Raw genomic sequence first — 12,437 nt, forward strand, 5'->3', positions numbered from 1 at the left:
CGGATTTTTGGCTCAAATGGTTTGGCATTTTCTATTCAGCTTACTCCAATCTTCCGGTTTTAACAGTCCAATAACAAGCTAGAGTCCACTAGCGCAATCCATGGAGCCTTTGACAGCGTTTACAAATGAAGTTACCTCTTCACGAAAGACTAGAGATCAATATACAAGTACACACTTTACTCTCCGCTCAAAGCACTCTTTGCAATGATTATATCCATTTTATCTTAGAATTTACAATTAGCATGGCAAGATTTTTCTCAAAAATAAGCACACGAAGTGGAGACATTCTTTGAGTGCGATTTGATTCCCTGGCCAACCTTCAACTCCTACTTTCGGACACATAAAGGCCTCCAAGTAGGGGTGTGCAAACCGGACCGGACCGGCCCGGGACCGGCCCGGACCAGCCAGGTTGGTCCGATCCTTGAGGTGGATGGTCCGGTCCCCGGTCCCAATAAATGGAACCGGTGATCGGGCGATCCGGTCCTCGGGTTTCTTGTATTGGGACCGGACCGCCAATAATATATAATTATTTATATATAAATATATACAATTGCAAAAAAAAAATTGAAAACAAAATAGAATAATAAAAGTCCACTGCCCATTTTTTTCCCAATCTTGCATGGTCACACTCTCCTCCTCAAGACTCTCTTTTTAGTCTTATTTTCCATCTTGTTTTTGGTCATCTTTTCTCTCTGCAGGCTTTTTTGAGTGCAGTTGGTGATGTTTTTATCATGTAATGGTTGGATTTGGTATTGAATTCGAACATTTTGGTCAAGTTCGTCGATCATAAAAGTCATAGTGAGTCGCTATATTTTTACCATGGCATAGTTTATTAAGTTGACTAGATTTTCAATAGTTAGCGGTCCTCTTGGGCCGGGACCGGGACCGCCGGTCCCGGCCCGGTCCTTGGTCCTGAAAATATGGGGACCGGGACTACGGTCCGGTCCCCGGTTCCATACCGGGATCGGACCGGCCCGGACCATGCACACCCCTACCTCCAAGCTTGATTTGCCCGTTGGAGTCTTTTTGGTCAAAAGAGATTTGAGAGGTCTGTTCTTAAACTGAAAGTTCACCTGGAGCTAATTAATGGGCATTGCCAAAAAGAGACAAAATTGTCTTGGCGAACTTGTTTGACACCGAAGTGGCAAACCCCATCTGACTTCTCCAAAACAATTGTCCGCGGATTCCAAAGCCCGAAACTGGCTACAAAGGACCAATTTGAATTTAAATCAATTGATACAGAGCTAGCTCATTATTTACGGTTTCGTGGAGTAGAGTCCGCTCTGTATGTAGCGTGACCTCCCTTTATGACGAGAGCTATCCAAACTTAACGATTCTATCAAATCCCATTTTCTGTCGCTACGAGCCCCCACCCGCACGTGATGACTCATCACTTATGAGCACCATCATGATGGAGCTGACCCTTGAGGACCACAACTCCTGTATTGAGCGCTTCTCTTCCACTTACCATGATGATCCTCCTTCAGTTGCTTCAAGCTCAACCTCACGGCCACCAAGATCTCAGCCACAATGTCGTACTCCGCGGCCATGGAAGGGATGTTGCCTCCGCTCCAGAGGCACCATATCTGGTCGAGGTCGCCGATGCGCCATGTTTGGTTGAGCTTGACGTCACGCCATCTGGTCGTTATGGAGATACAACAGAGATGCAGCGGCACGGCCAGGCAAGGGCCAAGATCAACGTACTTGTGGCAGGTGATTGTGGAAGTTGCGAATCGTGAACCAAGGAAAAAAAAGGGAAAAGACTATACACGCTAAGATGGAGAAATAAGAAGAGCATCCGTCCATGTCATCATATTTATATGATTGGGAATCCACTTAAGTGAAAACTATGGGACACGACGCTCCTCTCGACAAAAACCTTTCATTTTCAAAAGTTGAGGTACTAAATTTATAAATAAATAAAAAAAGTAAGTAGTTTAAATGCTTGACTGAAAAACGAATGAGGGTTCGATTACTTGCAATGTCATTAACGCTTCGGAAAAAACAGGCAAAACTTGCAAAAATAACTATGCATGTCATTTTGATATTGTATCCTCAAAGATTCAATTTAGCGTCTTATCACAGCACGGTGTCATAAGTAAATAAAAGTACCTCCATTTAGGACAAGAAACACGACACCTGAAAAGGGAACAAGCATCATAACAGCCCATCAAAGTGCCCAAAAGAAAAAGGACGCCTCCTGGCTTTCACAGATTTTATATGGTGATGCTCTTTTGAGTGCCTGGTCTCTGACTCAAGAAAATAATGCACTCAAGACTTAGCCATTCACGTCAAAAGCCTTTATTCGACAAATCTTTTGTTGCTTTGAATTAGCTCTTTTACCTTTTCTGAGATTGCATAAAGCAAAAAAGAGACATACACATAAGTGAAACCTCCAGAGACCAAAGAGAGAGAAAAAAATCATGATAGACCCTGAAACACCCAGTGATTTGAATAGCCAAAATGCAAGTAAAATTCTTGAATCCATCAACCGCCCATCAAACTCTACAGACGGGCACACAGACACAGGCGGTACTTAGGAAATCACAGTGATATCACGATAATCAAGTCCCAAGCTGCAGCTTCTGTGCTGACTACTGTAATTCACACGGTATTTTGAGAGCCAGAATGCAGGTATGAATTCATGCATCCCCTCGGCAGCCCATCAAACTCCACAAACACACACGCACATATATACTGATGGTAATTCAGACCACAGCGAGATCTTGCGAGTCGAGCAGTGAACAGCTGCTTCCACTATATATATTGCAGCATTTTACTTCGCATTATGAATTCGTCCTGGGACCAGATGAAATTTTACAGAGGAAACCGGTTTTAGGGAAGGGCCCTAATGACTACAGTACATCTCATTGAAGAACAATATACAAGGGAATTGTTGCCATTGCCAATATTAGCAGGGACGGGGAAAAAAGAGAAAGATACATCATCTGCTCAAAGGGTACAAAATGGAAACACTCTAAATAACCATAGAGAAAACTCTTTCACCAAGAAGAAAAGTTACCGTACTCTGTTGAGACTCCTACTTTCCTCTTCTTCACGACACCATTTTCTGCCGTCACACTGTCAGTGACAGCTGTTCCAGCTGGAGCACTCCTCGCTTTCAAATATTTCCCTACCTGGCCACCCCCTACAGGTACTGGATTGCTATACCATGACCCAACCTTGTCCTACGGAGAGAGCAAAACAGCATGAGTCTTTCAGACCGCAATTATCCACAAGAAAATGCTCTTGAAGTTAAAATCAAAACAAAATATTGATTACTAACATTTTCTTCATCCTCAGCAGCCTTGTCGTTTTCAGCCATCTCTTTCTCCTCTTCCTCATCAGGTTCATTATAAGGATTGACAAATACCGTCACCCCTGTAATCTTGATCTCTTCCTGCACATATGACAAAAGACCACAATAACAGATCTACTCCTGGTAGCAGTATGTTTGTATTCGCTGTTTTAAGCTTGTCAGCTCTTTTGGATATGAGTTACCAAATCAGACCAGTAGTACAGTACGGGAAAGGATCTTCTGCGTTCATTATCTTTCAAATATCAAAGGAATTTCTATAGGTAACAAAAAACTGGTATAAATAATGAACATCCAAACAGTGAAGAGTCCTATTTCTCCCCCAAAGGATGATATTGCTTGGGAGCACATTTTTCAGCGTGCAAAATGGCGCAGGGTGTACGTACACGTCTTTTGAATCTCAAAGGAATTTTAACAAGTGACTAAAATAGAGGAAATTACAATTTTGGTCCCTGTAGTTTGGGCTGATTTTTTTTTTTTTTTTTGGGGTCCTTGTGCTTTGTTTGGTTATAATTGTAGCACTAGCACTATTCTCTGGCGACACAAGTCCTTCCATCAAATTTCCATTCAAACTATGTCCGAAATTGTTGAGTCATGCACTGACAGCTGACATGTGGCACCTACATGTACAAGACACTAAAACAAATTGGCCTTTTGGCCCCTATCCTTTTTTGAAGTGCTCAAATTTAGTCCATGTACTTTGTTTGCCACAATTCCACTCCTCGTACCATTACTTGATGAGATTTTAAGCAAGAGTTTTCACTCTTTAACTCTAAATATAACTTCTATGATATCTGCTATTATTTACATACATGACATTATGTGTATGATAATAGTGGTGGTTCTATTAGTAACAATTGAAGAAACTTTTGTCGAATCCATTTAATATTCAAGGGTTGAAATTGAATCAGAAGGATTCCCATAAATTGTCTAGCTAGCGCATTTAGCCTATTTATAGCGAGTTAAAGTTGTGATTAGAATATTTAAAAGCTATTTACAATTTTGTAAAGTAGTCCTCAACGCTTCTATATATCTCTAACTAAAAATAAGGATGTCATTGCTGACTACAATTTTATAAATGTAGGAATTAAGAGTATGGGGACCAAAAGTCTAATTTGTGCTTGCACACTTAGGTGCCATGATAGAGCTGACTCAGCAATTTCCGGTGAATTTTAAATGGATATTTTGAAGGAAGGACTTAAATTGTTGCTGGAGAATAGCACGAGGACTAAAATTATAACCGAACAAAGTATGAGTACCAAAAGCAAAATCTGAACCATAATGACCAAAAATGCAAGTTCCCCAAAAAAGAATGAACACCACATGGTTAAAAGTCCTATTTCTCCCTCAAAGGGTGATCTAGTGTTTGTGAGAACATTCTTCTCTGTGCGTGTAAGTGCATGGTGTTTGTGCGAATGCAACTGTGTAAAGTAACAAAAGCAGTAAAAGATTACTACTGCTGAATAGAATGACTCACCTGGGGCAGATCATTGTCATCAACTGGAACTTTTTCCATCGCTGCCAATGTAGTCAAGCCGCCAACTACTCCACCAAAAACCGTATGTTTAAAGTTCAAATGATTCGCAGATTTGTACAAAATAAAGAACTGTGAACCATTTGTGTGTGGACCACTGTTAGCCATACTAACTACACCCCTTCCAGAATGAAGTAACTTGGAGTTTAACTCGTCTTTGAAAGGCTTTCCCCATATTGATTCACCTCCTCTCCCAGTACCAGTAGGATCACCACCTTGAATCATAAAATTTCTGAAACAGAAGTAGAAAACATCAAATTCTGAATCTTTGGAGCACAGTGAACTGAGAGAAAATAATTGTGGACCTGAATTTGCAGTTACCTTATGTTCCTGTGAAAAGCCACTCCATTGTAATAGCCTCTTTCACAAAGTGTGATGAAGTTCTCACATGTTCTGGGAGCAATATCACAGTGCAGCTCTATATTCAGATCCCCATGGGTTGTGTGCAGCTGAACATATCCCTTCTTCTTTGGATTCTTCTCAACCTTAATGTACTCATATTCATTTTTGGTAACAGGATCATATGAAGTTGAAGTGAAGGATCGTGATGCAGCACCAGTGGTATAGCGGCTCTTCACCTGAAAAGAAATCTAATCTCAGAACTTGCTTAAACTAACTCAGTTGTAAAAAATTAAACAAACTGGCTCCAGCAATCTTTGCATCAAAAACCCTCCCCCTTGTTTATTTTACAACTCTCTAACAAGTTCATCTCGAAGGAGAACCTTGCCTATTCTTGGCAAACTAGGGAAACCCCAATCAAGAATATATCAATTCGAGCACTACAGTTTCAACTCCAGAAACAAGTTGGATCAGATAAAATTGGAAATTTATTCTCTATGAAGTAACCTATTCATGGACACATTGATAAGGGAGGAGTGGAAGGACGAGATGCAGTGAGAGATTAAAGCAAAGGACTTCTTTGCAAACAATTTAGTAATGTACGTCAACCAACCATGAGATGACATTCGTCATACTCGCAGTCAACAACTAATGGGGGAATGTCAAAATCAAATGCAGAAAGGTGGTAGGTTGATGTAACTTAGACTGCTGACACATAGTCATCTGTGGAAAAGTGACCTCCCAAAATATCCATCTCTGCAACCTTCTCAGGTAAAAATGATCGCTTAAATGTTATGATTAGAACTGCTCAAATGGTGGGCTGGGATGGTGCAGGGTGTGTGGAGCAGTTCCGATAAAAATCCCAACTTTGGTACTAAAATCTGCCTACTCGTTATGATATCCATTTTCAGACCAAAACAGCTAACTCAGGCCAGATGGGTTTTTTGACGTGGAATACTTTAAGAAGTCCATCTATTTGCACTTCAAGATGGAATGGGCTAAGCAGGATGCGAGGTCTATGAACAGCAAACATCATGACGCCATAGACCAAGTTTACTGAAAATGATGAGTCACTATGTGCAACTTCCAAATCCTTCCAACAGAGACATGGTTAGACTGAATCTCACATCATCTAAAACCCAGGACGTCACTAATTAGAAGTTATGAAGTTCATTTTCTTATTCACAGAAGTTGGGAAAGACAAGATCAGTGCAACCCTGCCAACCAATTTCCAAGAAAGATAGAAGAGATTTAAAGTATCTTGTTTGGTACCTAATCACATACATTGCTCGATAACTAGTACCCTTATAAGATCGAACTTACAATTGAAAGTTAACCTTGACAGAGTAAAAGAAAACAACCCATGGATCTCTTCATCCTATCGAATATTACCAAGGGAAGGAAAACATAAAGAAGCTACCAAAAGCTGGAAAAATATTTCAGTTTTTTCCCATTAGGTTTAAATTTCTCAACTCCCTTCTTCCGCCAACAGTCAAACTCATTTTTTGTTTCTCTATCTTAGGCAAACACGTTTTAGAATATATCAGGGTTTACAGTCCACCCACTTGCTTATTTCCTTCCCTTCATTGGTCACTATTAACTTTTCTTCATGCCTTTCTATTGATTGTCGCCCTTAGTCATCTTTTCCCACATTTCTTTTAATATCTAGTGACCTTAAATTTTTTAGAGCCTACTTCCACACATATTCCAATGCATAGGTTTTAATGAATAAACTGACAATATGTTCCCTTATTCTAGCTGCCTAGCTTTTCATGGTCTATGAAACTCATCCTAGAGTTTATTGGACTTAATATCACCTTCCTCCATGCTTTTCCAGACATACTGATAAATCCTCACCGACTTTGCTGACAATTATAAGTTAAGATTCAGTTTTCTGTCCCCTTTCATTCTATTGTTTTACCTTCTGTTACAATGCCTTTTCATTTGATTGTGCCCCATTATTCTGGTTTCCAACAAGTTAAATGCTGATTTAATGTAGCCTAGAATCACAGATGCACAAACTTGGCTTCGCTATGAATTTCCATCTGAAATTAATTTCAATATTAATGACTTCAGTAAGATGTATCAGCGCATCTAAACGTGCACAAGGTTTTAGCACAGGCCATATCTTCTGCTTATAAATCGCATTAAAACCTGAAACTCTGGTTTACAGTACATTACATCTAGTTATGAGATCAGCAGATAGAAATTACTAACCAACTTTGCATTGACAAGATCCCTCTCACCAGCCATGTGCATAGCTATCCGAGAAGCAGTTTTATCAATTGCTGAGGCTTTTGCTGCAGAAGCACTTCTCCCATGTACGGCAGCAGAAGCCGCATCAACAATACTGTATGCCTGTGAAGCTTTAACTTCGCCATTTGAATTGGATTCTGCATCCTCCTTTATGCGGGACCTTGCTGCTAAAATGGCAGCAAGTGCGGCAGCCCTTTCATTTTGCGCCTTGCTGCCACCGCCACCAAGCAGGGCAGTTTGCCTCCCTTTCTCAGTGCCAATCTCCTCAAGCATTTGTTTGATGTCACCAGTCACATTTATGTTATAGGTTGGATCCAAACTCATTTTCTGTTTTTCTGAAAAATAATGATGCAAAAGTTACCAGCACATTCTATCTTTAATAATTCTTAGAAGATAAGGAAATCCTATAACCAACCTTCGTCAGCAACTTTCAAATCATTTTTCACATGATCAAAGTCAAGGAGTACCTTGCTGTCAATGGCGCTTGGGTTCTGCGGGAAAAAGCAACAGAGATACACATATAAAAACTACATAAAAACAAGATAAAATTAAAGGGCCAGTAAGTCCATCAATTGAAACAAGAATCTCTCAAGGGCTTTCCAGCAAATCCATCTCATTCAGCTACCTGAAGAGTAATGATATCCTCCCGCGTGAATGGTTCATCAGTCAGCAATTCTTTCCAGTTCTTCGTCTTGATGTTTAATTCCTTGATTGCCTACAGAAAGGAACAGAAGGAATGAATGAAGCAAGAATAAGGTCTCCACAACAAGATAATAGATAAGGACATTTCAAAGAGGGAAAAAAGAGAAGCCCGACCTCATAACAAAAGACATTTCCTGTAGTCTTAACAGCAACAATATGGGTGAATTCAGTAAAAACTTTGTTCAGGACGGGGCACTGAAACTCGCCTGCATAAAATTGAGAGAATGAAGAAGATGATGGGGACAGACTTAGTTAATTAGTTCCAAAAAACGTAGACCAATCTATATAATAACACCCACAAAAACAAGAAAATGACAACATCTACCTAGACAAACAATATCAAACATATTACTGCTATTAACTTTCAGAAGGCTTGATATTTACTGTCAGCACAATTTCTTGTGACAAAGAATTTCATGAGAAAGCAAAGCTCAACTAAGCTAAGCCTCATTGGCATACTAGATAAATCTCCAAAAATTGCTTTGATCCTACATTCTACTCTAAGATGTTGTTTCCTTTGAACAGTTGCAACACTAAATAATGTTTTAATGTACCACTACAACTGATGTGATCATACTGATCACTTCATTTCAATATATATTTCAGTTACTTGTGGTAACAGTAACATGGTCCTAACAACAACCATATCATCATGAAAGGACCCTTAATGTGTACTTCCTTCGAGTAACCTCACATCTATATGCACAAACTAATAGAGGAAATCACAAATATGTGCAACTCTAAAGAGAAAAAACCAAAACACCAAAATTTAAAAGACAGATCCAACAGCAACAAACTGACATATTTGAGGATGGATCAAGACAGACCAAAATATCACAATATTTCCAAGTCTGATTAATCACCCCAGATATCGAGAAAATCTGGAACTCTTCGCAGAACTGAATAAAAAGTTGCAAAGAATTCACAAAAATCCTACAGACTGATTCTTAATGGCCACATGGCCACCAATAAGCATCATGACAGCCCTTGAACTCAAATGATAGTGTACGTGAAAGCATAGCATGGCTTCAGCCTATCTAGGTATGAAGCAACTTCTCAGTATTCTCTCTTAATTGAGACATGCAGCGATCCTGATCGGGCAACATTCTGTCCTATACGGCCAGTGCAACTCAACTTAAGGCCAAAACAGCATCTGTGGACATATTGGACAACCGGCAAATCTTTCCTTTACCCTCTCAATTTCCCAACTCGACTCTCTCTCGACTTAAGCCAACCTCATCCAATGTTTCGAACCACGAGATATCGCTCAGACGCTGAAAGGCATGGTTACCACTTTATTAGGCCATACCGACCAGAAACTCACCTTCAGCATTCTTATGAAATGTGAGAGGAATCAAATCCTCGTGCCTGAGCGGAGCTCCGGTCACCGGATGCTTCCCATACTTTCTGATATAAGGAATGATGCTCCTGCAACGTATTACCAGAACCATACTCGCTCAACACTATGCAACTATCATCAGAGACCAAAACACAAAGCACGCCACAACACGAGTAAGATGGGACCAATCGACTCACATGATATCAAAGACGCTCCCATCGGCCGTGCACGCCGGGCTCTCGAAGGGAGTGAACGTAAGCCTGCACCGAAACACACGGTTCATACACTCCAATCACAAGCACGAACGCACGCGATTTCTCATGCAAATTTACGGATACAGAGACAAAGCCGAGAGGAAGAGGAAGAAGGGCGTACGCGCAACAGTAGAAGGGGAGGCGCTTGAAGGGAGTGCCGGTTTCCTTGGACTTCGCGCCGCCCCACTCGGTGGCCCACTCCGTCTTGGTGATGAACATCCGGTCTTTGCTGTGCTGTTTCTTCCCCATCTCTCCCCGAGCTCAAAGACCCGATCTTGCGCAATTAGGGTTTCAGTCGATACTTCTGCAAACAGCGACTGTCAATGTCAACGAATCAACTCAGCGGTACGCAATCACCGAAGGGAACGACAGGGAGATTATAAGACGACGAGCTGTTCAATCTGAACTTTTGGAGTTCCGTCATCGCCGACTCACCATCAGAGGCTGGCGCTCCGCCGAGGAAGACTCCGCTCGAGCGTATCGGGTCGGGTCAGGATAGGCTTTGGTGGGCTGTCGGGGTAGAAGTTGGGCTCAAGAATTTCGAGGTGGGAAAGTCCACTTCAATTTCTTTGATTTCTAGGCCCAACGTGATTATTCCCTAAAGCCGCAGTTCGTCGTCAGGTTAAAAGTCAGGATAAATTCTATGTTTGGTAGATATTCAGGATAGGATAAAGGGAGGTTCAGCCTTCATCACATGAGAACACAATCTCATGAGCACTAAAGCTTGCGTGAAAAGAAACTAAATTACCCCTTTCGATTCATCAACTCTATCATAGAGCCATCGTCCTCCGTCGAACAATACTAGCGTTCCTCGAGCAGCATGTCCGAATTTTAATCTCGAGCATTCTTGGCTCCCTCGAGCCTCCGTCGAGCAGCATTGCCCGTAGTGAGAACCGGCCGAGTTGGAGCAATGGTAGGATTGGGCAGCGAACGGAGGCAAGGCTGTTTGTGAGAGACGGCCGAAGATCTATAGGGAGTTCCTAGCATGGCGGGCGGAGGGCTAATATGAGCAAAGAGGCGCGACCCAAAATTGCAGGAGAGTGCCATTCTATGTGCGTTTCTCGCGAATCCACCACACTTTAAATCCGTAGTTCACCAAACGATAAATAGGACATGATAAAATTCTTGAATTTCTTATCTTATAATATTTACTCCTATCTTGATTAGAAATCGGGACTTGACCTAAATACATTTAAGATGGATAAAAATAAAAAGGGTTTTATTAGCAAAATAATTTTTTGGTGATTGTGAGAGTAATGGTATATTATTAGCCATTAATTTTTAATGGCTAATAATAAATAATTAAAAATTGTCGTAGGGATGAACTTCATATCACTATAATTGCTACTTGGATTCAATTTTGCCCTTCACGTTTATCCGACATAATTTCTTCTTGTTATAAAAGTTAGCATCCCTTTCGTTCCAATGACCATGTATAGATTGGTGCCAAATAAATACACCTTATAATTCAAGAGAATTAAGTGATAATCAATTTTACTTAGAAAGGCCTGCACCGTACTTAAGATAAAAAGACTGTCGCCATTACAGAAAACCCATTTTAACAAACATTGGTTTTGTGCTTGCGACATAGAGCTTTGCTAGCGTGGCATGGACAATACTTCGAGAAGTTATGTAGGACATGATGATCGATGCCCGAAAAGGGTTTGAAGGAGACATATTAGTCTCAAAGAAGGGTGCGACCTCTACGGTCGAAGGGTATTCTCATCTTTTTCTTTTTTTAATTTTTTTCCCTTCATCGGACTTAGGCGAGGGTTGCCCTCGCTGGCGCCGGTCATTGACAAAGGCCGAATGGCAGCGGGAGGGAAGAGGGAAAAAGAAAAAAAAATAAAAAAATATACTTAGAATCTTTTGGAAAAATGCCAAAAAAGGGCCCCAAGTGTACTTGTTTTCTCAATTAAGGGCCTGAAGTGTAACTTGTGTCAAAGAAGGGCCCAAAGTGCTTTTTTTTATTCAAACAAGGGCCTAAATGGGGACACTTTTGTCTTTTTGCATTTTGTAATTGTTTTCCTTTTTTTCTTCTGTTTTTTTCCTTTTGTTCTCCTCCTCCTCACCTGGGGCCGTGGGGTGAGCGGTCGCAAGGGCTTACCTCACTCGGCTCGGGCGAGGGTCGGTTGAGCCGCCGAAATGGCGGATGGCGAGGACGCGGCGACGGCGGCGGCGAGGCCGAGGTGGAGGCAGCAGCGGGGGTCAAGATCCGGTTGAAGGCGAGCTTCGCGTTCGAGATCGTCGCTCATCGCGGCCGAAGCGACCTTGCACCCGTCTGCGGCCGGCGACGAGAGAGCCGCGGGTTGAGCGATCGAGATCGCGGGCGGCGAGGATGCGGGGCGGAGAGGCCGAGGCGGGGGTCCTCGCGTCGCTCGTCCCCGCTGAAGCGACCTTGCACCCGTCTGCAATGGGCGACGAGAGATCCGCGGCCGAGAGCCCCGAGATCGCGGGCGGCGAGGACGCGAGGCGGAGAGACCAAGGCGGGGGTCCTCTCGTCGCTCATCGCGGCCGAGGCGACCTTGCACCCGTTTGCGGCCGGCGACGAGAGATCCGCGGGTTGAGCGGCCGAGATCGCGGGTGGCGAGGACGCGGGGCCGAGAGACCGAGGCGGGGGTCCTCGCGTCGCTCATCGCGGCTAAAGCGATCTTGCACCCGTCTGCAGCCGACGACGAGAGAGCCGCGGGTTGAGTT

At 42.4% G+C, this 12,437-nt stretch overlaps 1 protein-coding gene across 2 annotated transcripts; it reads right to left on the bottom strand.

Moving 5' to 3' along the window:
* Window positions 1-502: 502 nt before the first annotated feature.
* Window positions 503-10,288, bottom strand: LOC115742125 (peptidyl-prolyl cis-trans isomerase CYP65). 2 transcript variants are annotated; one of them, XR_007196821.1, is made up of 12 exons: window positions 9,862-10,288; window positions 9,684-9,746; window positions 9,472-9,575; window positions 8,262-8,353; window positions 8,071-8,160; window positions 7,861-7,936; window positions 7,407-7,780; window positions 5,172-5,428; window positions 4,794-5,082; window positions 3,287-3,400; window positions 2,941-3,188; window positions 503-547 (listed from the first exon to the last, which is right to left on the bottom strand). XR_007196821.1 is itself a non-coding variant. In XM_030676238.2 (11 exons), the coding sequence occupies exons 1-11, from the start codon at window positions 9,987-9,989 to the stop codon at window positions 3,003-3,005; spliced, it is 1,773 nt and encodes a 590-aa protein (XP_030532098.1). In that variant the 5' UTR covers window positions 9,990-10,288; the 3' UTR covers window positions 2,750-3,002. The 2 variants fall into 2 exon arrangements, 1 of the variants encoding a protein (XP_030532098.1); XM_030676238.2 differs by lacking the exon at window positions 503-547 and having other exon boundaries at window positions 2,750-3,188.
* Between the last annotated feature and the right edge of the window lie 2,149 nt (window positions 10,289-12,437).

The sequence above is a fragment of the Rhodamnia argentea genome, chromosome 11, assembly GCF_020921035.1.
Source record: "Rhodamnia argentea isolate NSW1041297 chromosome 11, ASM2092103v1, whole genome shotgun sequence".
Lineage (NCBI taxonomy): Eukaryota > Viridiplantae > Streptophyta > Magnoliopsida > Myrtales > Myrtaceae > Rhodamnia > Rhodamnia argentea.